Source organism: Loxodonta africana, chromosome 23 (assembly GCF_030014295.1).
Source record: "Loxodonta africana isolate mLoxAfr1 chromosome 23, mLoxAfr1.hap2, whole genome shotgun sequence".
NCBI classification, from domain to species: Eukaryota; Metazoa; Chordata; class Mammalia; order Proboscidea; family Elephantidae; genus Loxodonta; species Loxodonta africana.
Genome location: NC_087364.1, coordinates 677211 through 705027, shown reverse-complemented (window position 1 = coordinate 705027; position 27817 = coordinate 677211). Strand labels below are relative to the sequence as shown.

The window sequence follows — 27817 nt, the reverse complement described above, 5'->3', positions numbered from 1 at the left end:
AAAGTTCTGTTTTGTTCCTCCCTACCTTCTTCACCCTTCAGTGGAATGACTAAATCTCATAATACCTCCTGCCATCGAGATAATTCCGACTCATAGTGACCCTATAGGACAGAGTAGAACTGCCCCATAGGGTTTCCAAGGGGTCGCTGGTGGATTCGAACTGCTGACCTTCAGGTTAGCAGCTGAGCACTTAACCACTGCACCAGCTGGGCTCCAACTCTCCCAACGTCTCTGCCAGATGACTCTCTGGACTGTGCTTGAGCAGGACATCTGTTCCCAGGTGACAGAAGTGACATAGCTTCTGAAGAGTCTTCTCAAAATCTAGTCCATTAAACATTTTACATCATTGAGACTAAACTAATAAAGCTGAATAATAAAGTCATTTTGTAGATTAATGCTTTATTATAATAAAAACAAAAGATACATAGTTACTAATTTAGAAGTATGAACCCTGGCTCTGCACGCACTTGAACAAGCGTTTTCCCCCGTGACTTGGAGGCTCGATCTGCTCTGGTGTGGCACATGCAGCCGTGGTGGTCCCTAAGCGACTTGCATCAAATTGCACAGTCAGTAAGTGGTAGGGCAGGGACCCTAGTCTTCACACGACTCCCTGCTGCCTTCCTAGTGACACATTTAGAATAAGATTTAAATAAATGTAAAGACCCAGGATCTCTCAGCTGGGCTAGGTCACTGCCCATGGCATTGTGGTGTGACTGTAACTTGCCTCTGGCGCTCTTTCCAGGAGCCTCCCAGGCCTGTGCACAGCTCTCTGCCGCTACCTCTGAGGCTGCGCTCTACTGTGGCCTTGAACCAGACCCACAGCCTCTCCTCCCCACATTTCAAATGGTCCCAAACAGAACAGGGGTCCAGTTTAATGGCTTATCACCTCTTTAAGGAAAACCACTGACCAGATGCCTTCAGGTCGACTCTGATTCATGGCAACCCCATGTGTGCCAGAGCAGAACTGTGTTCCACAGGGTTTCAATAGCTGATTTTTGGGCAGTAGATCGCCAGGCCTTTCCTCCAAGGTGCCTCTTGGTGGACTCAAACACCAGCCTCTCAGTTAGTAGCCAAGGGAGGTGACCATTTGCACCACCCAAGGACTCCTGGTTAAGGAAAGGTGGTGTTTACCCCGGGCAGTTTTGAGCTCTGACGCACAGTCTTTGAGTTCTTCAGTCAGAGTCCACAAGTCCACAGGTGCCACGGATTCCCCCCCCTCCCCCAGTTAGGGGTCTTTCTGGACAGTAACTCCTGTGTCACGTACTCCTCATCCTATTGGTTAGAGGTCATTTATGGCCTGCTGTGTGATCATTGTGAAATTTCTCTTAAACACAAAAAAGTGTCTTTTCCCCCAATAAATTACAAACAGGTAAATTTCTACATTTCGCCTATGTAATTAATACTGTGACTAATGATAAAACACGGTTATTTTTGTATTTCTTTTTACAATTCATAGTAGATTTTTACGTAGATAATAGAATAGACATTCTTTATCCTTAAAGCGTTTGGGTTTCTTTACCCAGCTCAGTAAAGACATCAGAAACTGTCACAGGCCCTTAAAATAACAAACACCTGGAACACGCAGGGGCTCAGGAGTCGGTGAGAAGGGAGCACGAGTGACAGGCTGTACTAGTATACTTCGGCTGAGTTGTCTAACGTGTTTGAGCCTCTGATTCCTCACCTATATAACCTTAGTTTGAGACATGAAGGAGACCATGTAGCCAGTGTATTGAACTCCCAACTCAGTTCCAACACATATGAATACATTGTAACTCTTTGTATCCATGCCCTGTACAGCTCCAGTTTATGACCTCTGAACAGACTGGATCTTGATATGGTTTATTCTGATTCCATGACTTGTCTGTTTTTTTTTTTTTTTTTAAATAGCTTCAGTTCGGTGTCTAAGGCTCAGTCCTATTCACTTAAAAATTTCAATCTCAGTCTCCACCCTCACCTCCCTCAGCACGGGCCCCAGAGGCTCAGGATGGGCAGAGGGGGCCGTCTGCTCTTGGTTCACCTTCTCTCTCCCAGAATCTTCCCCAGACCAGCTTTTTCTACCCATTGGGGCAGAGGCGAGAGAGGCATAGCCACTGGACTCACCTGTCTGGGTGAAGTGGGAGTGGTCTCCTTGGAGGGCTATAGCACTGCCTTGTGGGGTGTCTGTGGGGTCTTGTGTGGTGGTGGGTGGAGCACACCCACTGTGGGGGCTCACTGCCAAGAGGCTCCCCGTGAGCATCAGTCCACTTCTGGCTGTCCTGGTCTATGGCCTCAGGCTGCCCTCCCCTGGAGCCCAGGCTGGGTCCCTAGCAAGCCCAACCTTCAAATCCAGGCAGAATCCATCTTACCTAAACCTCAGTAATTGGAAGCTCTGGGTGGGTGCGTCTTATTTGCCATCTCTCACCTTTTCCAGTAGCTCAGGGCTGATGGGCAGTTACTGGCAAAACACAGGCCTAGCTGCCCTGGTGGAGCAAAGGTTAAGCACTTGGTTGCTAATCCAACCCACCCAGTGGCTACGTGGGAGAAAGACCTGGCCGTCTGTTTTCTTAAAGATTACAGTCTAAAAGCCCTGTGGGGCAGCTCTGCTCTGTCACATGGGGGTGCTTGAGTCAGAATTGACTCTCCAGCACCTCACAAGAACAATGACTGCAGAGCAAAATGCCTGTCTTCCCTCTTTGAAGACCCTCCTTCTCCCAGGGATTCCCTTAGAACCCTCCTCTCTAGGCTCTGGGGAAGAAAGGTCCCTTTCTCTCCCAAGAAGAGGGTGAGGGAAAGGAAGAGCCTTTCTGTACAAACTCTGACTTCTCAGAAGCTGCCCTCCTCTCCCCAGGCCTCCCCTTAGATTACCTGGGGGTGTGGGGGTGTGTGTGGGGGGAATCCACATCTCTGGTCCGACACCTCCCAGTAAGCCCCACAAGGTGGCAACTGCCCTCAACAAATGCCAGTTTTCTGAATTCAGAGTTTGATCCTTTTGCCTTTGGCTCTTACCTGAAGTTCTGGAACAATATAGACAATCCCAATTGACATCCTGTTCCATTCAGTACCTAGTGCATGTGCCTAGTACAGGTCTGACAGGAGATCCCTTTTCCTTCCTACCTCAGGGGGGAATGTGCTTTCCTCCCCTTCTGAATAAGCCCAAAAAACCATTGCTGTTGAGTCAATTCAGACTCATAGTGACCCTATAGGACAGAGTAGAACTGCCCCATAGGGTTTCCAAGGAGCGCCTGGTGGATTTGAACTGCCAACCTTTTGATTGGCAGTTGTAGCTCTTAACCAGTATGCTACCAGGGCTCCCCTTTCTGAGCAGCTAAATGCAAATCTGAAGGGAAAGGAAAGAGAGGAAGCTCACTTTTGGGTGCCCACCCTAATTTGATGCTGGGGTGGGCTCCATGTTGAGTGAGATGAGGCCTCCCATGCTTTCTGGGACTTCTCAGTCTGTGAGCCATTGGGGTGGTATTGGTAGGTCAGTGGTAGAATACTTGCCTTCCATGTGGAGACCAGGGTTCGATTCCTGGCCAGTGTAGCTTGTGCACTGCCCACCACCTGTCTGTCAGTGGAGGCTTGCATGTTGCCATGATGCTGAACATGTTTCAGTGGAGCTTGCCGGCTGAGACGGATTAAAAAGAAAGACCTGGTGATGTACTTCCGAAAATCAGCCAGTGAAAACCTTATGGGGTTCCACACTGGGTGCCAGCGGCGGTGACAGCAGCTGAGGCGGCTTCGGGAGCGGAGGGGTTGCCAGGTGCACTGGGGGATGTCGGTTGCACTCGGGGACAGACGTTCTGCAATGTGACAGTGAATGTGTCCCCCATGTGCTGCTGTAGGGTGACATCTGGACTTGGTTCCTGGCCCCTTGGATACTCAGCTGCCTACAAGTTTGGAGACTGAATTGTTGGAAACTGCACTTTGGCCTTCTCCTTGCTCTCACTCTCAGATCGCTTGCTCTGGGGGAAGTCAACTCAGTCAGCCTGTGGTGGGAAGGAACTGAGGCCTCCTGCCAGCAACCATGTGAGTGCACCATCTTGGAAGTAGATCCTCCAGCCCCAGGCAAACCTTCAGGTGACTGTAGCCCCTGCCGACAACCTGAATGGAACCACATCAAGGACCCAGAGCCACACACCCGGCTAAGTCAAGCTCAGATTCCTGACTCATGGAATCCATAAAAATGTTTGTCTTTATTATCATTATTGTGTTAAGATCTATATAACAAAAATTTTGCCATCTTACCCATTTTTAAGTGTACAATTCAGTGACATTAATTACATTCACCATGTTGTATAACCATCTCCACTGTTTCCTAGAGTTTTTCATCACTACACAGAAACTAAGTACCCCTTAAGCAATAACTTATCACTAATAAGCTTTAGTCTCTATGTATTTGCCTATTGTAGATATTTCATAGAAGTGGGATCATGCAATATTTGTTCTTTTGTGACTGACTTCTTTCACTCGGCATGATGTTTCTGAGGTTCATCCATGTTGTGGCATGTATCAGAGCTTTATTTCTCCTTATGGCTAAATATTCCATTTTTTTTTTTTTTTATGTGTATACAACATCTGTTTATCCTTTTATCTGTTGATGAACACTTGGGCTGTTTCCACCTTTTGGCTGTTGTGGGTGGTGCTGCAGTGAACATTGGCATAGACACGTCTGTTTGAATCACTGCCTTCAGTATTTTTTGGGTATATAACTAGGATGGAATTGCAACAAATGTTTGCTTTAAGCCACTAAACAAACAAACCCTATGGATCACAACAGTCTGAACCACAGCTGATCATGGGGACGGCACAGGAGTGGGCAGGGCTTTGTTCCATCCTGCATGGGGTCAATGTGAGTCAGGGGCCTACTTGTTGACAGCTGACAACATTATAACTTCTGGAACGGAAGGGATCACACCAGGTGCTTGTACAAACACAGCAAGGGAATGACCGATCTGGGGGTGACATTTTGCCCAGTCAGCCTCTTCAGTAGCCTCCTTCACAATCTAGAAAGGGTGTGGAACAGCCTGGGGGTGTGGTTTAGTGACACCCACAAAGCCGTGTGGTGCCACTGTTGCTGTCATTGGAACTTGCTTTTCTGCTTTTTCCTCCAGCTGAGTTTTGCAAGAACTGCTAAGTGGGCTCAGTTTCTCAAGCCCACCTTCCTTTCCTTGTTTACCATTACTGAGGGCACAAACAGGGAGGGAAATTGTCAAAACATGCTTGGAGAGAAGAGGTGAAACAATAGTCTGGAAACAATAAGCTAAACAGCCTAATTAGCTGGGTGGGGTAGAAGTTTCCTGAGATTAATTTAGCAACCAAGGATGTTAATTTTCCCTTTTGTGGGGAGGGTGAGTGTCACTTTACATATAACATCCTCCTTAGGGTTTAAGGCAGGTTTATCCTACAAATGCCTCTCACTCGTTTTATCCCTGATGTGCCTAAGAATTTGTCTCAGAGATTCCCGTGGGAACCCGAAAGTTCTGATGTAGCCCAGCCATGTAGTCCAGATCAGCTGTGCCTTCCTTTTGTGTTCTGTGCCAATTTATGCCCACAGGGCACAGGTACATCCTTTGGGAGTGCCCTTCCCTCCCTAGCCCCCTCTGCGAGAGCCCTTGGACAGTGGGACTTTATGTGGACTTTGCATACCATGTGCAATTCTGTCATTAAGGGCACATTAAATAGACTACAGAGTTGTTTTTGAAGAAACTATTTTTTCCTCTGAGTGAATTCCTCTACCCTGTTCCCGCAGGGTCAAACCAAACCTGCTGCCATCAAGCTGATCCCGACTCATAGTGACCCCGTGTGTTACAGTGTACGACTGCTCCATAGGGTTTTCTTGGCTGTGATCTTTATGGAAGCAGATCGCCGGGACTTTTCTTCCACGTTACAGCAGAGTGGGTTTGAACCACCAACCTTTAGGTTAGCACCCAGTTGCAGACCCAGTCAATCGCAGACTGCTTGTACCACCCAGGGACTGTGAGCTCATTAGACCTTCTTGTTAGGATTTTGATTCCCAGCATGGTGTCATATGTCATGTTCCCGGTACAGTCTCATATGGTACCTTTTTTTTTTAAACATCAGCCGTCTGATTTCATAAGCTCTTCAGATTACTTGCTCGGTGCTCTTCGGCTAGAAGAGGTAGGAAGGCCAAGCCCATGTTGTATGGACACTCTGCATCCCAAGCAACAGATAAGGACTGTCCACGTGTCTTCCCAGCTAATCCTCCCTGTAACTCTGCGAGGAAATATTTGCCACTGATGAACTATTGCCAGACTCCACTGTCCCAATCCCTCTTGTGCCCGTCTTCTCGATAGCCTTCCATAGTCCTTTACCCACTTTTCTACAATCCCCAATGCTTCCACCACAGCCTCTTCCTCCCCCAGGATGTCCAGGAACTCAGGGGGCTTGGCTTGCAGCCCTGGAGTGAATGGTGAGCTGACATGTTGAATTTAACCAAGGCCAGAGTGGAGGCAACTCACATTAGCCAGGCTTCCTCACTGGTAACTGAGAGTTGACCTGAAAGGCTGCCTTGTGAAGAGGTAACAAACAACAGGTAGCACCTCAGCACGACCAGGTCTGCTGTAGAAATCAACAGTCCCAGCCACGCACTGAGTCAGCCTGGTGGTGAGGTGTTTCAGACATTTCTGCCTAGGATTGCATCTGCTCACTTTTATCTGTCCACCCTGGTGATTTTGTGGAGTTCAACATTTTAAGCTTGTTTTGTTGAGAGTGGGCCTTGTGGCTACAGGGTGTTTCAGTTACTGGAGTTTATGTTGGATTTTGAGACACGGTTTGTGCCCCATTGGTGCTGGCAAGAGTAGCTCTTACCTTGCTGTAGGCAAATGGTCTTCAGCTAAAAAAAAAAAAAGTATATTTCAAAAATTTTCCTTGATTTAGGGAAAAGAGACCCTTACCAAGCGAACTGTTCTGAACACTCTTAGATTAGCAGAACAGGGCTTGGCTGTGAGGACAAAGCACAACGACTGTGATGTTCCCTGAGGCACAGAGCCACCCTCAGAGGAAAAATGCCTGTGGCTGGACCCTGTGGGTCTTAGGGGTCCCTTGGTGTGGGTGTGGATGTGCACGGATGTAAACATGCTGGTAAAACTCACATACGTATTTCAGAAAACTTAAAAATAGTTATACCCCTTGGTCTGGAATTATACTCCTAGAAATTTAACCTAGAGAAGCAGTCAGATACGAAGACAAGATTTATGTGTTTGCAACGTCATTAATGATAATCGAGAATTGTTAAGAAAATCTGATTTGTTCGATTATGAAACATGCATACAAAGGAATATGTGCACAGCTATTAAAAATCACGTGGCATAATAGCAGCATGAAAAAAGTTTGAAAAATCTGGGTGCGATGAATATCCGTAACTGTTCCAAGTATATCAGAAAGGTCAACAGAAGACTTTTTCTCTAAGCAATGGTGTTAGAGTTGATTCACCGCCCCCCCCCCCATATTCTCTAAAGTAAACACAGTGATTTTGTACTCAGACAAAAACACATATTTTTTTAGTGTGGTGCAAAACTCAAATGCTTAAAAAGCCCAAACTTACTGGACCAGTTGAGAGTGGAGGGAGGACTCCCTGAGCCTACTGCCCTGAGATTCTGTTTAAATCTTGAACGGAAATTATTCCATGAGGCCATCTTTTAGCTAACGAACAGGCTGGCTCAGAAGATAAACTGTCACCTGTGAGTACTGTGGAAGCCCTGGTGGCGTAGTGGTTAAGTGCTACGGCTGCTAACCAAAGGGTTGGCTGTTCAAACCCACCTGTGGGGCAGTTCTACTCTGTCCTACAGGGTCGCCATGAGTCGGAATTAACTCGACGGTACTGGGTTTGGTTTGGTTTTGGTGAGTACTGTGGTCCTTTAAAAAAAATTATCTGCATGAGACTAAACACTCAACACTTATGCTAAAGAAAGATGAGAAGGCAAGGTGGCAGACAAACTAGATACTGGAAGCGGAACGATCAGAACGGAAATAATGAGAAAGTTGAAGTGCTGTGTCAAATGTAACCAAGGTCACTGAACAGATTGGGTAAAAAAGGAAATTGTTAAATGGGAACCCAATTTGCTGTGTAAACTTTCACTGAAAAGACAATAAAATATTATTTAAAAAAGTAAAATAAACAACAAACTAAAAAATACATGTTTTTGTACATCAAAACGTAAGAATCATTTGCATATGAGAACTTTAGACGATACAGTCCAAATCAGCCGTCCTGTCACGTTCTCTCACCAAATGGTGTCTCAGACAACCGACTATCCTTATCTGCTTGTTCCTACAGTTAGGGTTTACATTAATGGAGATTCCAGACTTCCTCACTGGGAACGGCAGGAAAAAGAAGTCCAGCAGTTCAGTTTCTAGTTTTTCCAAGCACGTGCACCAGCGGGAAAGGACTGAATGATATCATTCATGTCACTCTCTCAAGTGTGAACACACCTTGAGGCTGCATTTTAGGTGGAATTTGTGCCCGTCTTTTTTCATATTTTACTTTTTGCTCCAATTCAGTTCTTATTATAGAATTAATCCAAAAAATATGTCCTTTTTTGGAGTATTTTTGCTCTGCATGATGCTAAATTCTTTAAAAAGAAAAAGGGATAAATATCAAGGCTGGGACTTGTATGATGACCAAAGCAGAAAGGCAACACTTGGTCAGAATGTCAAATCCAGGGGAACTGCGGTTCTCTTAAACCTAGCCTGCTCCTACATGATGTAGGGGACCATTTCATACTCAGTCGTTCTTGACAGTATCCTGGGTTAATCATACCTTTTTTTTTTTTTTTTTAGTTTTCTTTCCCAGTCTCTGGCTTTGTGTTAGAGGAAAAGTAGCTGGTTTGGGGAGCATGGCTGTGGGAATTGTCATAAATGGTGGATTTTGGGGAGGTGGATAGATGGAAATGCTGCTGGACCTGGGCTTATATGAGAGGCGTGTTAGCCAGTGGGCCCAAGCAAGGCTTCACTGGTTTTAGAATTGAGAAGGTCTTTGAAGTGGCACAGTTGTGTTCTTGCGAAGTTCCAGTCTTCCGTGTGTACTACCCCCTCCCCATCTCAAGGACTCAGGTCTCAGTTTTCTGTTTCCTCCCTCATCCTCTGTATTCCCCATCTGTCCCCAGGATTCTGCCTGTTAGCACACAAACATACAACGGTGGGTTCCATCTTCAAGAAAAGAACATCTTTCCTTGGTGGCTCAGCCTTTAGGCGCCTCCTTGTTTTTCTGCTCCTCTTCTCAGCCAAATTTCTTGAAAGAGTTAACTCCTTTTTGTAATTAAAAAAATTATTATAAAACATCTAAGACTTACAGAGAGAATGTATTAAACATCCGATTCAAGAAAGGAATGTTTTCTCTGAAGCTCCGTGCCTCTCTTCCCTCTCAGTCCACTCCTCTCCAAAGCTAAGGGTTTATTAGGCTCTTGCTTTTCTTGACAGTCTGACTTGGTGTCCTTAAATACTCTGCAGCTTAGTTCTGCTCATTTTTGAATTTGGTGTAAATGGACTCATATTTTATGTATTCTTTGGAGCTTTTTTTTTTTTTAAGCTCAACTCTTATAACTGTTAATTTTTACTGCGGTAGTTTTCCCATCGTCTGATTTATTTACCCAGTCTGCCATTGATAGACATTCTTTTTCCTCTTCCTTTTGCTCCTTTCTTCCTTATTCCCTCCCTCCCTGCCTCCTCCTCTTCCTCCTCCTCCTCCCCCTTCTGCACTGTATAAGTGATGGTGTTATAAACATTATTAAACATTGCTGGAATGTGGGGTACACGTGCCTTCAACTTTGCTAGAGCGCGGAAGATGGATTTCCAGAGGGTCGTACCAATTTTCACTCCCACCAGCAGCATCAAGTGCTCTACTTGCCTACCATCCCGCCTCACCTGATGTCATGGTGCGTAATTCTCTGATGCATCTGTGTCCTTGTTAATTGTTCGCTTCTCCCCTTACGTGGAATGTAAGCTCCGTGAGGGCAGGGAGGTCATCCACCGTCTTCACTGCTGTCTCCCTAGAGCCAGGCCAGTCCCGGCATGTCACGTGTGCAGTAAATAGTTGCTCAGGAATAACGGGCACGTTATCACAAGTTCCCTCAACAGTTTTGTGGCCAAGGCTCCATAATATATTTTTGTTATGCTAGGTAATAATATAATGTAATGTAATATAATAAATATATACAATATACCTGCTCAGCATTCCAGCCAATAAAGGAGTTTGTGTTATTAACTGTTCTGGATTTCTTCAGGGATCATTTTCACATTTTCCTTTTTCCTTTACTCTGTTGGTGTAGGAGAAAGACAGTGCAGAAAACACATATTTCTTCACCTTCGGTGGCTGAGGACTTAGCTACGTCCAAGTCCTGGCTGCAGTGTCTTTCCTACAGAGCTCTTCCGCCTGTCTCTGAGGGGGGGTGCCCACATGCACCCCCACTGTCCCTGGCATCCAGGGTTCTTGGTTTCCTCACAACCTGACTCTGCCTGCCCTTCTGGCTCTCCTATTTCTTACCTTCCTTTCGTGGCTAATTTTCCAGAATGGTTGCTAAGAGGATGCATTTGGTATCCAGGTGTAATATTACATCATGCCTTCCTACCTGTGGGAGCATCTCGTTTGGTGGGTTTAGCAGGCATGTCCTGTTCTCTTTCTTTACCTTTTCTGGGAGGGGTTGTGGTAGTAATAGTAAGAAGGCCTGTCCCCTGGGGACACACAGGATAAACACTCTCCTTGGCAGTGTCAGATTTGGGACCTTACTCTAACTATGCCTTGAATTTAATTGTAAGGAACTTTGTGGATGACGCATTCAGATTGAAATATGACAGTTTTCCTGAAGCAAACATGTATTTCCTACTTCTGTATTTATATGCTCCCGAGTCTGAATCCTGCCTCTCCCACTTACTAGCTGTGTGGCCTTGAGAAAGTTACTAAACCTCTCTGTGTCTTGGTGTCTTGTTCTGTAGAACAGGGATAAAAAACACTACCCATCTCCTAAGGTTGTTGTGAAGATTAAATCAATTCATACCTTGTAAGGTCCTTAGGAGGTGCCTGGAACATAGCACATGCTCAGTAAATGTTGGGTGGTGTCATGATCCACCACCTGTCAGTTTGCTGCACTGTGGTAGCTTGCACGTGGCTATCATGGTGGAGGCTATGCCGCCAGTATTTCACGTCCCCGCAGGGTGGACAGGTTTCAGCAGAGCTTCCAGACTCAGACAGACAGACCAGGAAGAAAAGCGTGGCTATCCAATTCCGAAAATTAGTCAGTGAAAACCTGGGGATCATTGGTTGGATCAGAACATTTTCTGAGTCTTCCTTTGGACACGTCATGAGGAGGAACAGTCACTGGAGGAGGGTGTCACGTTTGGTGACGTAGAGGGCCGGCGAGGGCGAGGGAGACCCTCGGTGAGGTGGATTGACACACGAGCTACAGCGATGGACTCGGACATGCTGTGGGCCAGGAGAACAGCACAGGACCAGGCAACGTTTTGTTCTGTTATAATAAGGTCGCTCTGAGCCAAAGCTGACTCCATGGCGTCTATCTACCTATCATCTACCTACCTACCTATTCATCACCTATCTATCTGTCGTTATTATTATACTTTGAGCAAATATAACACAATTTATATGGAAAGATAGCACCACCTGTGCCACAATTTAAGGAGAGAGTAAAGGCTTGACAGAGATTGAGAGACAGACCAGAGAAAACATCACCTGAAGTTGACATTCCTTTTTTTTCCATTTGTTCCTCAGATTAGACCGCTGACCTAGAGTCCCAGTGTTTGTCCAGTGGCCTGTGAGGAAACCATGTGGATGTCACCAGAGTATTTACGGATGGATTCATTCAACAGCCATCTGAGCACCTCTACTGAGGTGATGCTGAGAATAACTGGCCTCCTGTAACTACTGAGAAAACCCTGGTGACGTCGTGGTTAAGAGCTACAGCTGCTGACCAACAAGTCAGCAGTTCAAATCCACAGGTGCTCCTTGGAAGCTCTATGCGGCAGTTCCACTCTGACCTGTCACGTTGCTATGAGTCAGAATTGACTAGATGGCAATGAGTTTTTTTTTTATAACTACTGACTGGTGTTTCTGGAGGTTCTCTGTTTGATCCATGGAGGAAAGTGTGAACCTAATGGAATGTACCTTTAAGAACTAATTGTTATTGAAATAAAAAAAAAAAAAATGAATGGCAGGTGGGGTTTTCCACTTACAGGTAAACTATCCCTGGCTTACCTTTACAAAGAGTCTAGATTTTATTCCTGGGGAAGCCACTGGAAGACTTTAAGCACAGGAGTAATGTGAGCAGATTTCTAAAGATAATGCTGAGCTCAGAGAAGAGAATAGATTGGAAAGGAGTCAGACTTGGGGCAGAAACCAGCTGGAAGACTCATGTCCTCTGCCTTGATGAGGGTCTAAGGGGGGATGGAGAGGTGGCCTGAATATAAGAGACTGGGGAGGAGGAATGGACAGGACTGTGTGGGGAAGGTTGGGGGGGTGGGTAGATGAGCCACAGAGTGCATGTGAGCCGTTCATTGAGCTTGGGGACATGATGACAGCCCTCGATGGACACGCTTGGATTTGAGGTTCCCGAGTAGTCAGCCTGGAGAAGCAGACCAGCCAATCATCAGCAGAGAGAAAGTGGGTGAGGTCATCGGAATAGGTCCAGTAGCATAGGGACCTGTGGAGGAAGGACAGGAAGAACTGAAGTCAGAAATCCCATTTACAGGGAGGTCAAGGAGGAACCCATAAAAGAACCTTTTAGAAGAACAGTCAGAAACCTGAGAAGAAAACTGGGAGAAAATGGTGCCCAGAAGCCCAGGGAAGACAGCCTTTTAAGGAAAGTGCGCTCAGGGGTGTGAAATCCAAGGAGATCAACAGATAAACCCCTGAAACAGCTGTTGGATTTAGCAGCTTGGTCACCCACATGGCATTATCCAGAGAGGTTTTGGGGGATAGCAGAGGGTTGATGAAAGAAGCTGAGAGTGTGACTAGAAATTTTCAGACATGAAGGGAAAAGAGGTCAAAGATAGACCAGATTTTGTTTCTTTTTCCTTTGTTTTGTTTTTTAAAATGGCGTAGACATTGAGCAGGGTTCAGCTGCTTCAGCATCCCCTGGGATCTTGTTAGAAATGCATATTCTCAGGCCCCACCCTGGACCTGCTGGATCAGAAACTGGGTGTGGCGCCCGGTTACCTGTGTTTAACAAGCCTGACTGTGATGCAGCGCCACGTTGAGAACCACCGTACCGAGTACCCTTACATGCTGGAGGGGGAGAGCCAGTCAAAGGGAGACGTTGGAGACACCTGGCAGGGGGGGATGCTGGGTGAAAGCTACATCTGCAGAAAACTGAAGGCCTGTGGCCTGGGGCCCAGTTTCTAGCCAAGGACAAATGTAGGTGCCCTTGCGTTGAGACCAATGGGAAGGCAGAAGCAGATGACCACAGAGGCAAGGAAGGGCCTGCCTCTGAGGGTGTTTATCTGCTGACTGTGGCCTTCTTTGAAGCTGGAGGCAAGGTTGTTTGGGATCCAGAGGGGCTGAGTGGTGAAGGTTTCGGTGAGCGTCCTGGGGAATGAGTTAGACGCGGCAGGCCAATAACGTCTTGTAGGCTACTCCTAGATTGAACGTGGTGATTACGTCTGGCTCCTGGGGTCCTGCGGATCTTCTCCGGCACTTGGCAGCCCAGGGGGTGTTTGTTCACAAAAGGGAAACATTCGTTCTGTGCTCCCTGAGACCTTCTCTGACTCTCCCCTTCATTGAACTCCCATTACTTTGAAGCATATGAAACTGATATTCAATGCTGTAAAAAGCAGCCACTTACAGTTTACCCAACACTTCCTGTGAATGGTTGTTACACTTTTTAGTTTATGTTGTAATTATTTGTTTCTAGATATTTCTTGCCCTTCAAACCCGTGAGCTCTGTAAGGGCAAAAATGGTATGACTTTTATCTTTTTATCGCTCAGGCCCAGCTCAGTGCCTGAAAAAGCCACTGACATGTGAAGGTTGGCACACATGAATTTGTTGACGTCAGCTGCAGTTTTAAGTTAAGCCACTACATGCTTGAATTTTCTTCAAGTCATTAGTGGATGTGAGTCCGTCTTATGGAAACAGCATTGGTGCAGGGGAATGTAACCTGTGAGGCTAAATAACAAAAGGATGGGAAAGCACTTTGGTTAATGGGAGGCCTCTGTGAGAGTCCAATGTGTGGATGAGGGCGTTCTTGCCTGTTTGCATGATGGTGTTGGTCCTGACAGCGATAACCAGGATTATCAGAATTTAAATCTTCAAGTCTCAGCCAAAACGCCTGGCTGCTAAGACCGTATGGTTTAGGATTAACAGTGTGGCTTTGTGCCAACGATTGGCGAGGTTGGAGGGCCACAGCGCCTGCCAGCTTGCCCCCTTCCCTTGCTGCATACTCCAGCCTTGGGACAGGTAGCGACTGGTGTGGGCTGCGGCCGGCCACCCCCAACACACGACTGGCCTGCAACAGGGAGGTGGCCGGCTGCAGCGGACAGGTGGCCTCAGCGGGGAGGTGGCCGGCCGCATTGGGCAGGTGGCCGCAGCGCGGAGGTGGCCGGCCACAGCGGACGGGTGACCACAGTGGAGGTGGCCAGCCGCGGTGGAGGTGGCCGCAGCGGACAGGTGACCACAGTGGAGGTGGCCAGCCGCGGTGGAGGTGGCCTCCGCGGGGAGGTGGCAGCAGCGGAGGTGGCCCGCGTCATGCGGCCGCGCCTGGACCCCGCGCCGGGCTGCTGCGGGCTCTGCGGCGGAGAGGCCGGAGGTACGCGGTGGGGGCGGCGGGAGCCCCACTCTGCAGCTTCTGTCGCTCCCTCGCGTCCCCGCAGCCGCCGCGTCCTCTCAGGAGAGCCTGGGGCCCCGGGAGCCGGGCTGGGTCCTGCGCCCTGGGCGGCGGGGACCCAGGAGCGGAGAGGGAGGGCGCACCGAGCCTTAGGTGACCGCGGTGCGCGTTCCTGGCAGGCTGCGAGCCGCTTCCGCTTCCGCCACCGAGCGCTGCGGCGGCTCTGAGCAGGGTCACCTCTCCTCGCTGGTTTGGGGACCAATCCGTGGGAAGTGGCTGAGCTGCAGGGCTGAGCAGCGCTGCCGTAGTCTCCCCCTCCTCCAGCCCTCCCTCCCTTTCGCTCAGCGGTGCCCCCTCCCCACTGCTCTACCCCACCCATAAAAGCCCCTTCTGATGCGGAGGAAAACCTGTCTGCTCCGGGTCCTTCTTGCTTTATCGGAGGATGAGGTTTTGGCTGAGAAATGAAGACATGGCCCTAGAAGAAATGGTGCAGAGATTAAATGCGGTTTCCAGGCACACTGGTAGGAGGAGCTGCTGGTCCTAAATGATATATTCTTAAGCTTGCCATCATTTGTTGAATTTTAGGGAAATGCTTCTAATTTTTGTATAACAGCCTTCATTTTTTCCCTAGCGCTGATAACAGGCAAGAACAGACACGGTGGGCAATTGTCCGGCAGCTGCTATTCTTCTATTGACCGTCAGCATGCTTGCATTCTGCCTAGGATGGTTAAAATAATTGCAAATTAGTGACACCAGCTTTCTAAGAAATCTATTGATCACGGATTCGTGTAGGAACCGTTTGTATCATCTAGTCGGAAATCTCATTCAAACTGCGTTTTAGCTGCCTTTGCGATAGTAGCCATGGAGAAAGCCTAAGTATTTGTGAACTGAAAAGAATTTGAGCCCAGGTTTTCAGAGCCTTGGTGTAGGGATGGTGGAGCTGTCCGAAGCTCATTTTGAAGAAGAAAAATCAAGTTAATCAGGTGGTTCTTTTTCTCCATCAAATGTAGCTTAAATGTAAGGCAAATGTTTGAAACTGGTATGGCTTAAAGAGTGGGAGGATAGCAAAATTGGACATTCATTTTCTCTGTTAATTACAAGATCACTTGAAATAAGCTTTAAGAGCAGGTCAAATTGATTTGTTTAGATTAAAAAAAAATGAGATGACAGCTTATATCTTGCTATTGGCTTTCCATTTGCCACGTCTGAGTTTTCATGCTGCGTTATGCGGGAGGCAAGAGTCTACATCACCTAGTTTTCTTTGAAATGAAGAGGAAATAATGATAACCACTGAAAGTAAGTTGCAGGGTTTTTTTTTTTTTTACCCCCTCTAAAATTGACATATGTTATGTACTATTACGTGGTCTTCAAAATAATACTTCCTTGGAGATTAGAATTTTGTCAATCGTTTGTGTCAGGTGGGGTTTTTCTCTCTCTTCCTGATAAGTGATAGACCCCGATGGATCTTGAGAGCAAAGCAATGATTAAATCAGTGTAAACATCATTGTGTGGGATGGTCTAATCAAGACTTTTGAAGACATTCAGTTTTTGGTGATTAAAGCTACTAGATTCATTGCATGCAATCAAAATAGAAGATGAAGCCATTTTTTTATGCCATCAGTCCCCTAATTCTTAGAGACAGAGCTCCTTGTTTCTGAAACCTGAGTCGAGGCTTGCGCAGGATTTGGTGTGTGGCGTATGCTCAAGGTCAAAGTGGACTGCTAGATTCATAGGGGGGAGTGCTGCCCAACCAGCCCTGGAGGTGGCAAAGGAGAAGGCGCTTGCCTGGCTCTTCTGGCCCCTGCATTTGGGCTGATGTCAGAATTACCGTGGAGTGGGAACTGTTGCAGAGAGTGATGTCATTCCTAGGTTTTTAGGGACTGAGGTTTCTTCCTGAGCTCTGAAAGACGTATGCATTTTAGACTGTACGAGCGGTATCTCAGAAGAGCAGCAGTGACACTAATGGCTTCCTGCATGTACCTTGTGACCTAGGCACTGCGCTGGGTCCTTCGTACTGACCATTATCTCATTTTAAATAGCAGCTCGGATGTGTGTCCTTTAGACATCTGTGCTACCGGAAGTTGCAAATTTCACCAAGACTTTGACATCTAGTTAACAGGTGCCCACTTTTATGAGTATCCAAGATTGTTTAGTTAAGGGGGAGGGCCCCCTCTTTGTCCATAACCCTGTTTTCTCCATTTGTGCTGGCCTCTTCCTTCAGCACAAACCCAGCTTTCATCATGTTGTGTGTGAGGGACACTGAGCAGAGGTTGCGTGTGATGTTTGGAGGCTGTGAAAGTGTGATGTGATGGCGCTGTATCGTGGTGTTGACGTGGTGCTGTCCACAGAGCTTGGGACGTGCTATGCGTTCTCATGTAAGGAAACGGAGGTCGTCAATGTGAACTAATCGCCGACTCAGGTTTGAATTCCGAGACCTCCCTCAGCTCCCCATCTGTAGCAGATTGGCTTTTAACTCGAGGTCGTAGAGTTGTTTTTGGCTCCCATCGGACTAGTGGCAGGTGACTGGGGACACTGATCTGTTAGCTGCTGTAGTACTCAGAGCAGGAGGTCCTGACCCTTTTAGGACTTGACTAGAGCTGATGGCTTGGCTACGACAGAGCCTTCCATAGAGCTGCCTTGCCGTTTTGGCTGTCCTGTTGGGTGGCTTCACCCTGAACTGACAGCCATTTTATCTTTGTCTGCTGATCAGCACAGTGCTGCTGCCTTGTTTTAATTTCAGCTTCATATGTTGCTTCCACTTATCCAGAACATTCATTATCTAGGTCAATATGCATGTAAAGGAGGATAAAGTGCACTCCTCTGCTAACCGAAAAGTCAGTGGTTCGAATCCACCAGCCTCTCCGTGGGAGAAAGATGTGGCAGTCAGCTTCCGTAAAGATTTACAGCCTTGGAAACCCTGTGGGGCAGTTCTACTCTGTCTGTCCTATAGGGTCGCTATGAGTCGCAATCAACTCGACGGCAACAGACTTTTTTAAAGTGTACTACCCATACTGTCTATGAATCTGTATCTCTTGACCTTGAAAATTTAAATATTATGCACTCTTCTCAGCCTAATCATTAATAACAAGGCCAGAGTGCCTTCCAGTAGCAGAAACCCAAAAACCAAACCCACTGCCATCAAGTCAATTCTGACTCATAGTGACCCTACAGGACAGAGTAGAACTGCCTTAGAGTTTCCGACGAGCACCTGGTGGATTCGAACTGCTGACCTTTTGTTTAGCAGCTGTACCACTTAACCATTACGCCGCCAGGGTTTCCTCAAGTAGCAGAAGCACCCTTCTGTTTGTTAAGTTTCCTTTCCCAGCATTTTCATCTGTTTTGGTTTTCTCTTTAGATTTGCAGTAATTGGTGAAAATGTAAGAACATCTGAGGGAGAAATGCTGTGTGGATCTAGTTGACCTAAGGATTTAAGGAAAAGGTGGTCTTCAGACTTGAGGCATGCATCTGAATCACCTGAAAGGCTTGTTCAAACCGATTGCTGGGCCTCACTCCTAGAGTTTCTGAGAATTTGTGTTTTTAGGTTCCAGGTGATGCTGATGCTGTCAGTCCAGGAACCAAACCAAGAACCACTGCAGTAGAAGAATCTTTAAACCTAGCCTCACCTTCTGCAATAACTAATCCTGAGCAAAATAACTCTTATCGTGGGTGGGTGGGTGGGTGGGCAGACGGACGGACGGACGGATGGAGTTGTGTACGAAGAAGTAAAAATTCAAACTATATCATATTTTAAGGTTTTAAGTTCCCCAGTGAATACTGATAACTTCTAGTTATTTATATATTGAACAAACAAATCATTTGCTCTAGGACATAAATTTGATAATCACATCCCACCTCACATTCTCCTTTGGTTGGAGTTCAGCTATGATACCCATACTGTGTGGACTAAATGTTGTCTTTCCCCTTTCTGTCCCTCTTCCTATCTTGGAGGCTCACAGCAGTTGAAGAAGCTACATTGTAGCTGCTAAATCAGCTACCTTGAGGGAGAGGGTCAGGCTTTATTCTGGTACTATCATTATAAAAAAAAAAAATAGTGTTTATTCTTCTAACATGTTCCTTTGAAAGAACTCAGGTGTCTCACAATGAGGTTTCTCTAAGTCACGTTAGGAAGGGGAACTGAGACATCTTGTAGCTAGTTCTGTAGCCGAGGTCTCTGGGAACTCTGAAGTAGGAACATGAATGTACTTTTTAAGGCAGACCTGAACTGCAAGGTTTCTTTGTAGCAGAAACAGCTGTTGTTGGGTTGGAAGGGAGACAACATGGAAGAACATGCTGGGTACCTGAGTATGTAAAAAGTGATCTGAGGGAAACGATGCTGCCACATTCTTGTTTTTAATTTGTAGAGCCTGTAACCTACATGGAGCCCTGGTGGTGCAGTGGCTAACCAAAAAGTTGGTGGTTGAATCCACCATCTGTTCCTTGGAAGCCCTATGGGACAGTTCTACCCTGTCCTGTAGGGTCTCTATGAGTTGGAATTGACTCGACAGTAATGGGTTTGGGTTTTTTTTTTTTGGTAACTTGCATAAGTTTTCTAAGGGATATTCATTTTTCTTAAACTATTTGGTTTTGTGGCAGTTCATTGATTAGAGACTTCATGGAACCAATTAATCAGGCTCCCTTCCCTTGGGGTCCTCTGACCCCACGTTCAGAGGAGCTTGTCTCTAGACTGTGGATCCCACCTTCCTCAGCCCGGCTGGAGTCCTGAGGCAGGAGCTGCGCTCACGTCATCTCTGGTAGCCATGTTGGAAATTTGTCCTGGTCCTTTTAGAGAACTCTTCATCTTGTACCTACTAGGGTTCTAGAAACCAGCCCCCCTTCCTTCCTCTATGGCTCTTCTGCCTCCCCGGCCCTGACACCAGCTCTCTTGGCGACTAAACACAGGCCTTGGGACAGACAGCCACAGTCCTCAGTTGACATTAGCGGCACTGACTCCCTCCTTGTTTGGCTGTTTACCAGCCTGTTGTGAGTCCCACAGTCACCAGAGGCCATCCTGGGACCTTCCATTGTCATCTGATGTCTCATCTGCTCTTCCCTCCTTGATCTCTGGTGTCCTGCCTCCAGGTGAGCTTGAGAGTCTACCAGAGGGGTGGACTCATCCAGGGATGCCTAGGAGAAGACACCTGTGTTTCACCTGTTTGGGTCTTGTGACTTACTGTCACTGATACTCTGATTTACAGGCCAGTGATACCTGTAACTACCAAGGTTTAAAGTTCTACAGCCACAGCCACATTTTTATATCAGATCTTGGTGAACAATGAAATGATAAGAATTTTTGTGGAGGTCCCTTCTATCTAATATCTATCTACTCAGCTCACAGGAGGACCAGGGAAGAAGATTATCCAGTAGCATCCCCCAGTCACACTTTTTCTTGTTGCTGTTTGTGTTTATTATTATTATTTTTTTTATTCTAAACTAGCAGAGAACACACATTTTAGGTTTTTCAGTCAAAATACACAGGGAAAGCAAATGTGTTATTTCTTTTAATTATCTTTTACTCAGAGGTTAAAATGTTAAATCTATGAGGAATTGTGGAGATTAACATTTTTTCATACCATAAACCCACTTAATGGGAAAGCCAACCCTAAATCCAGACCTCAGTCTCCTAAAACCCCACAGATAGTATAAGTTACTCTGTTATGGTAGATGTTTAATAGTTTCGGTGTACAACCTAGACATTCCCGTTGAGTTGATTCTGACTCTTAGTGACCCTGTAGGACAGAGTAGAATCGCCCCATAGGGTTTTCTAGGCTGTAAATCTTTACAGGAATACATTGCCAGATCTTTCTCCCGTGGAGCAGCTGGTGGGTTTGAACCACCAACCTTCCGGTTAGCAGCTGAGTGCTTAACCGTCGTGCCACCAGGGCTTCTTCAGGACTCTCATGAAGGTGTAATAATCTGACAGCCTCTGATTGTTGTCAGAGGAAAAAAATCCTCAGTAATCCTGTAGGAAAAAATTCAAGGAAAAATACCCCGAGGGGTGGGGTGTGTGCATGGCGCTGAGTTTAAGCGCTTTAAATGCAGTGGCCGAACCATCCTGTCAAAATCCAGCCCTGCTCGTTGAAGTCCTTGTAGCAGTTTCCATCCGATGCCTCAGTACGCTTCCTGCCCTGCCGGCCTGCTGTCTTTGACCGCTGTGATGGAGTGCCCTTCAGGATTCGTGTTCTTCACTTTTTAATCCATTTTTAAAATGTCTTGGGTTCTTCAGGAAGAAGATTATACAGGCAAGTGAGATAAACGTTTGTGAAGGATTTTTAGTATTTTATACCATGTCGTTTGTATTTCTAATTAAACAAGTGTGACTATAAAATACGGAAACTTTTTCAAAGTAAACAATTTATTCAGGATATTTTATGATTCTTATAAGTGGGGATTCAAGAATAGTTTTTAGAGATTCTAAGCAGAAAGAAAAGGCTTGTGGGATGAAATTAGTGATTTAGTGTTTGTGTGTGTGTGTGTGTGAAAATACACACAACTTAGCTTTTTTTAAGCACTCTCAGTTTCAGGTATTGCTGATTTACTGTGATACAACACCCCACCCACTGCTGTCGAGTTGACTCTGACTCAGAGCGACCCCGTAGGGTTTCCGAGGCTGTAAACCTCTACAGAAGCAGACGGCCGTGTCTTTCTCCCACTGCCACACCTTTCTCCCATGGGGTGGCTGGTGATTTCAAACTGCTGACCTTTCTGTTAGCAGTCAGTCGCTTTAACCACTGCACCACCAGGACTCCTGGATGTAACACAGTGGCCCTCAAAGTGTGGTCCCCAGACCAGGCATCACCTGGGAACTTATTAGAAGTGCAAATTCTTAGGCTTCCCACCTCAGACTTACTGAATCAAACCCTGGGTCTGAAGCCCAGCTACCTGGTTTACCAGACTCTCCAGGTGAGTCTGATGATGCTCAAGGGTGAGAACCACACAAGAACGTGGGCCTCACTCAGATTCTGATCTGATTAGTCTGGGCTGTGGTCTGGGCATCAGGATTTTTTAATTTTCTAATATAATTTTATTTTATTGTCGAGAATTACACAGCAAAACATACATCAACTCAAGTTTCTACATGTACCTTTTAGTGACATCAATTACGTTCTTTGAGTTGTGCAGCCATTCTCACCCTCCTTTTCTGAGTTGTTCCTCCTCCATTAACATAAACTTACTGCCCCCTAAGGCTCCTGTCTAACCTTTCGAGTTGCTATTGTTATTTTCATTCCATGTAGATAGTTCTTAAAAGAGCACAATGCTCAAGGCAGACCTTTTTTACTAGCTAAGCTAAACCGTTGTTTGGTTTTAAGATGACTTCAGGAGATATTTTTGGTTTAAGGTTTAAAGATTATCTCAGAGTAGTAGTTTCAGGGGTTCATCCAACCTTCATGGCTCCAGGAAGTCTGGAGTCGATGGGAATTTGAAATTCTGTTCTTCATTTCTGCCTTTTGATTGGGATTCTTCTGTTGACTCTTGGATAAAAAAGTTCAGTGATGGCAGCCGGGCACCACCCAGCTCTTCTGGTCTCACGGCAAAGGAGGAAGTTGTTCATGGAGGCAATTAGTCACACATTCCATATCCTCCTATTCCTGACTGTCCTTCTTCCTCTGTTGTTCAGGCAAATAGAGGCCAATTACTGTGCCTTAAATGGCCATTTGCAAGCTTTCAAGACACCAGGCACTAAGCACTGAACTAAGAGACTAGAACAGAGACATTAAACATGTTATTAAACCAATTAACTGGGATGTCCCATGAAACCATGACCCTAAACCTCCAAACCAAGAAACCAAGGCCCATGAGGTCTTTGGTTGTACATAAGCAGCCTCAGCAGTTACTCTTTATTTATTTTGTAGTTGTGAATATATCACACAACTTTTGCCAATTCAACTTTGTACAGGTGTACAGCTTATTGACAGCAATTACTCTAATAGACTTGCAACCCTACCTTTAATCAACATGATAGTTCCATGGCCATTACCCACCCACCCCCACCCCTTTCTCCCTCCCTCCTACCCCTGGTAACCATTAATAAACTTTGTTCTCTATACATTTACTTTTTCAGGTGTTTTTATATAAGCAAGGTCATACAATAGCTATCCTTTTGTGATTGACTTATTTCACTCAGCATAATGTCTTTCGGGAAGCCCTGGTGGTGTAGTGGTTAAGTGCTGCAGCTGCTAACCAAAAGGTTGGCAGTTCGAATCCACTAGGCGCTTCTTGGAAACTATGGGGCAGTTCTATTCTGTCCTATAGGGTGCTATAGGGTCGCTATGAGTCGGAGTCAACTCGATGGCAATGAGTTTGGTTTTTTTTTTGGTCCATCCCTGTTGTAGCATGTATCAAGACTTTATTTCTTCTACTGGCTAAGTAGTATTCCATTGTATGTACTTATCACATTTTGTTTATCCATTCATCTGTCGATTGACATTTAGGTTGTTTCCACGTTTTGGCTGTTGTGAATAGTGCTGCAGTGAGCATTGGTATACAAGTCTCTGTTTGAGCCTCTGCCTTCACGTCTTTTGGGTATACACCTAGGAGTGGAATTCTGGGTCATATGGTAGTTCTATTTAGGTTTTTGAGGAACCACCACACCCTTTTCCACAATGGCTGCACCATTTTGCATTCCCACTAGCAATGGGTAAGGGTTCCCATTTCCCCACATTCTCGCCAACTTTTTTTTTTTTAATCTTAGCCATCCTAGTGGGAATGAAATGGTATTGTTACCACAAATTGCGGATTCGAGCCGCCTGTCGCAAGCCAATACTGAGACAGGAGGAGGTAAGGAGTAAGAGGGCTTTACTGAACAATGTCTTCAAGAGACAGAGGGGGCAAAATTCCCCCCAGATTCTGTCTGTCCCAAGAGGGCTACCAAGAGGGTTTTATAGGAAGAGAGTCAGGGTTTAGAAATTTCCAGGAATGTTGGTTCTTCTTTGAGGGGGTCATAATGACAAAGTGACTTATCGTTGACGTCTTGCAGGCCTCTTTACACCATCCTGGTTTCGGTCACATGATGGGTCCAGGTTTTGCTCAATTATCTTGGGTCCTGATGGTATTGTTCATTGTTTTTGTCACTTCGTAGAGAAACATGGTTTAATCAACAACAAAAAATCTTGATTACCCTGTTTTTCTATAATGGAATTTGTTTTTCTACAAAGGAACAATCATGAGACAGATTCCAGAGCAAATAATCGATGTTTTCAAAGACTAAAGATTTTAATCACAGCTTATACAGCTAAACTAGAAAATGTATTCTCTCATTTTAACACTAAGACACTACAGAAAATGTATTTTCTCCACGTCGGTATCTCACTGTGGTTTTAATTTGCAGCCCTGACGGCTAATAATGTTGACCATCTTTTCACGTGTTTGGTGGCCGTTTGAATGTCCTTTCTGGTGACATGTCTATTCAAGTCCGTTGCCCATTTTATGATTGGATTATTTGTGTTTTTGTTGCTAAGTTGTCTAAGTTTTGTATGTGTTTTGGTGGCATCAGGATTTTAAAAGTGCCCAAGTGATTCTCACTTCCAGCCAGGGTGGAGAAGAGCCATTTTAAGCTTTCCTTTGTGTTTGCTTAACGAAGCCTAAGAATCTCAGTTCCAAGAGGCCTGGGGCTGAGCAACTTCCAGCCAGTTCTAAGTGCTGAGAGGCACACCTGGGCAAGGAGTTAAGTGTCATCGGTCAGAGTGGGACAGAAAGGAAGGCACCTCCCTTAGCATCCAGGCATAGGAGGCTGGAGAAGGGTGCCACGGGTGTGCTTGGCAAATTTCTACAGAGGATGCAGCCACACTTAAAAACCAGGGCCTCGAACCCTGGCCGTTGAAGTTCAAATTCCTACTGATAATTTCCATTTCTTACAGGTTCCCCAATGAGAATTTGCAGTTTTCTCCTCCAGATACACTGAATCAGAGTCTACAGCTCTACAGGATCCCCAGGTGATCTGGGAACTTGTTAGAGATGCCAAGTCGCAGCAGGGGCTTGAACCTAACAGTTTGAAGCCCTGTTAAAAACCGCTTTGTACACCCAGCCTACCAGAAGGCATGTGAACGTGGTGCTGGTCCTGAGACCCGCAGGGCAACCCCTGGGCTCATCTTCCCAACCCAGCTCTCCTCTTGTGGAAAGGTGATGGGTCTCTTGGCTCCTGGAAGAGAAGGTTAAAGGGGTCAAGAAAGATTTGTGTTCTTAGTTGTGATTGGCGTGTCCGTCCCCAGATCATACAAAGACCCCCAGATCTTTCCAGGCCGGTTTCTGTTGAGTCAACTCTGGCTCACAGTGACCCACGTGTGTCAGAGTAGAACTGGGCTCCATAGCGCTATCAATGGCTGATTTTTCAGAAGTTGCCAGGCCTTTCTTCTGAGGGGCCTGTGAGCATACTCACATTTTCAGCCTTCCAGTTAGTGGTGGAGTGTGTTGACCGCATGCATCACCCAGGGACTCACTGGATCTTAAGCAGCTAACCATGGAAGAGGCCCCACTGGTCATGAGACATTGGGAGACACAGAAAAAAAAAATTTGGAGGGAAAGCAGAGAAGACTGAAGTTGGAGGTGTGGCATGTAAATTATGGCTGAGGGATGGGTGAGTAGAAGAACGTGACACGGTGGGAGGGAGGACAAAGGCGGCTCCCCACCGAGGAACCAGACAGCAGGCATCTTCCTTTCTGTCCCACTCTGATCGAGGACACTTACTCCTTGCTCAGGTGTGCCTCTCAGCACTTAGAACTGGCTGGAAGTTGCTCAGCTCCAGGCCTCTTGGAACTGAGATTCTTAGGCTTCCTTAAGCCAACACAAAGCAAAGCTTGAAGTGGCTCTTCTCCACCTTGGCTGGAAGTGAGAATCAGCTGGGGAGCTTTTAAAACCCCGATGCCCAGACCACAGTCCAGACCAATTAGATCTGAATCTCGGAGTGAGACCTTGTTCTCCTGTGGTTCTCACACTTGGGCATTCATCAGACTCACCTGGGGTGTTTTGTAAACCAGATTACTATCACTGGGCTGCAGTCCCAGAGTTTGATTCAGTAGGTCTGGGGTGGGGCCTGGTAATTTGCATTTCTAATAACTTCCCAGGTGATGCCTGGTCTGGGGACCACACTTGGAGAACTACTGTTACATCATGGCAAACTGGACTTTCTTAGCTTAAGCCAGACCTTCTGGGGAAGCAGCCCACGCTCCATGAAGCTGCCAGTATCCACCAGCCCTTGCAACTTGAAGGCTGCCTGTAATCTGTCATCTGGGAGGTAAACAGTGATTTGTGCTGGGGGCTCTCCCAGCAGGGAAACAGCTGTTGAGAGGGAGTCTGGGGTCTGGTGAGGCCTGTGAAACCCAAGAGCTGTCACCTATTTATTGTGACTTTTTACCACCAGAGAATCACAGGGCACTAGGAAACCTTCCGTAGGAAATGAAAGATATGGCCACAGATGGCATTTTGAGTCTTTCAGCTGAGATGGGTACTTGAGAAAAGGGAGGCCCTGGGAAGTCGCAGGACTTACGAAGAGCAGACTTTTCTTCCTGAGGGCCAGGCCACTGACCACCAAAATGGATTAATGTCTCATTCTGAGGTGCAAAATCTGCAAAGAGACCTAAGTGTTATTTTATTCCTTCCGATTGAAAGATTTTTTTGAAAGTTGTGCAGATTTCAAACTTGGCCAATCTTAGATGCTTGCAAACAAATTGCTGTGAGTTTTCTGTTTGGTTTATTCTGTCTTCCTTTAAATGGTCTTATGAGCCACTTAATTGTAAAAGGTGAATTATCTTGCATCCTAATATTGTAGACCTTGTAACAAGAGGTTTTTTCTCTACCATGAATTAAATTGGGCAGTGTCTATCATAAAAAAGCTACTCAGGACACAGTTTTCATCAGCTACCTTTTTTTTCTTGGCAGCAGCTGTAGCAAGTTTTCTATTTTACTTTAGGACGTTTACTCCAGTCCTGTCACCACCAGCTAGTTTCTTTTGATTGAGGGTTTCCTGAACCTAGATATGGCCTGTATGCTAAGTGGGCCTCGTGTGACCACAGGCCTTGGGGTGCTGAAGGCTAGAAGCGGGGGGTAGCAGGGGCTGTGAGTTGTCTCTGGCGTGAGGCTTCAAGGCTGTCTCTTCCTGAGAGTGGGGAGCATTTGCTTCTTACCCTGTATCCATGGCTCCTGGTGGTTCAGTGGTCTGATCCCTGGCTGATGAATCTCACATGCAGCCACGCTCATCTGTCATTGGAGGCTTGCATGTTGCTATGACGCTGAACGGGCGGTGGTGCTGCCAGACTAGGATGGACTAGGAAGAAAGGCCTGGCAATCTACTTCCAAAGAATCAGCCAGTGAAAACCCCGTGTACCACAGAGGTCCAATCTCATTGTACGTGGGGTCGACACGAGTCGGGCGTCAGCTTGATGGCAGCTACAACAGCAAGCGTATCTGTGGCTCCCAGTGCCCGGCACGTGTACCTGGTTCTAGAAAGGTCTGTTGATAAAGCCTAAATGGATCCACCAAAGAGCTAGCCAAGAAGAGTCCAGAGAGTTTCTGAGTGTATGAAATCGACACCATTTCTGGGGAAAGAGAAAGCCTTCGCTTATATTAATAATAACTAATAAATTGGGGCTTATGTAATTGTGACTCAAAATGTAGACGTTAGTGATTAATTTGGTTTGATATAAAATAAACTGTGCTTCAAAAAAAAATAGAACTTTAGTGGGAAAATATAACTTGATGAAGAGATTAGCATGCTCCTTAAGTAAAAAAAATACACATGTGATATGGAAGACGTCTGCTTAGAGGTTTAATGAAATGCCAGCGAGAATATCAGGAGAATGTTAACAGAATTAAACACTCATAGGGAAGAACGAACTGGCAAACGCAAAAAGCAGTTGGATTAAAGTTAATGAGTGACCTGCTAGCTAGATGCCTAGAAGTATTATAAACAAGTCATCAAAACAATGTTACTTGTTTAACACAAATACAAAATGTAAACCAATGGAATATAATAGATTCTAGAAACATCTTTAAGTATGTAAAAAAAAAAAAAACAAGAATGTATGACTAATTAAAGGTAACGACAACAGAAACAGAAAAA

The 27817-nt window shown here is 46.0% G+C and overlaps 1 protein-coding gene across 5 annotated transcripts in view; it reads left to right on the top strand.

Moving 5' to 3' along the window:
• The window catches only part of MCF2L (MCF.2 cell line derived transforming sequence like), a 337829-nt gene that overhangs the window by 84638 nt on the left and 225374 nt on the right, over window positions 1-27817 (top strand). The window contains exon 1 of one of the 5 annotated variants that reach the window (XM_023553214.2): window positions 15102-15287. The exons of 3 other annotated variants lie outside the window; for them this stretch is intronic. In XM_023553214.2, the coding sequence (XP_023408982.1) occupies window positions 15209-15287 (79 nt within the window). In that variant the 5' untranslated portion in view covers window positions 15102-15208. Of the gene's footprint in view, window positions 1-15101; window positions 15288-27817 lie in introns of those variants that run through there. One more of the 5 variants, XM_023553210.2, reaches the window with a different exon arrangement.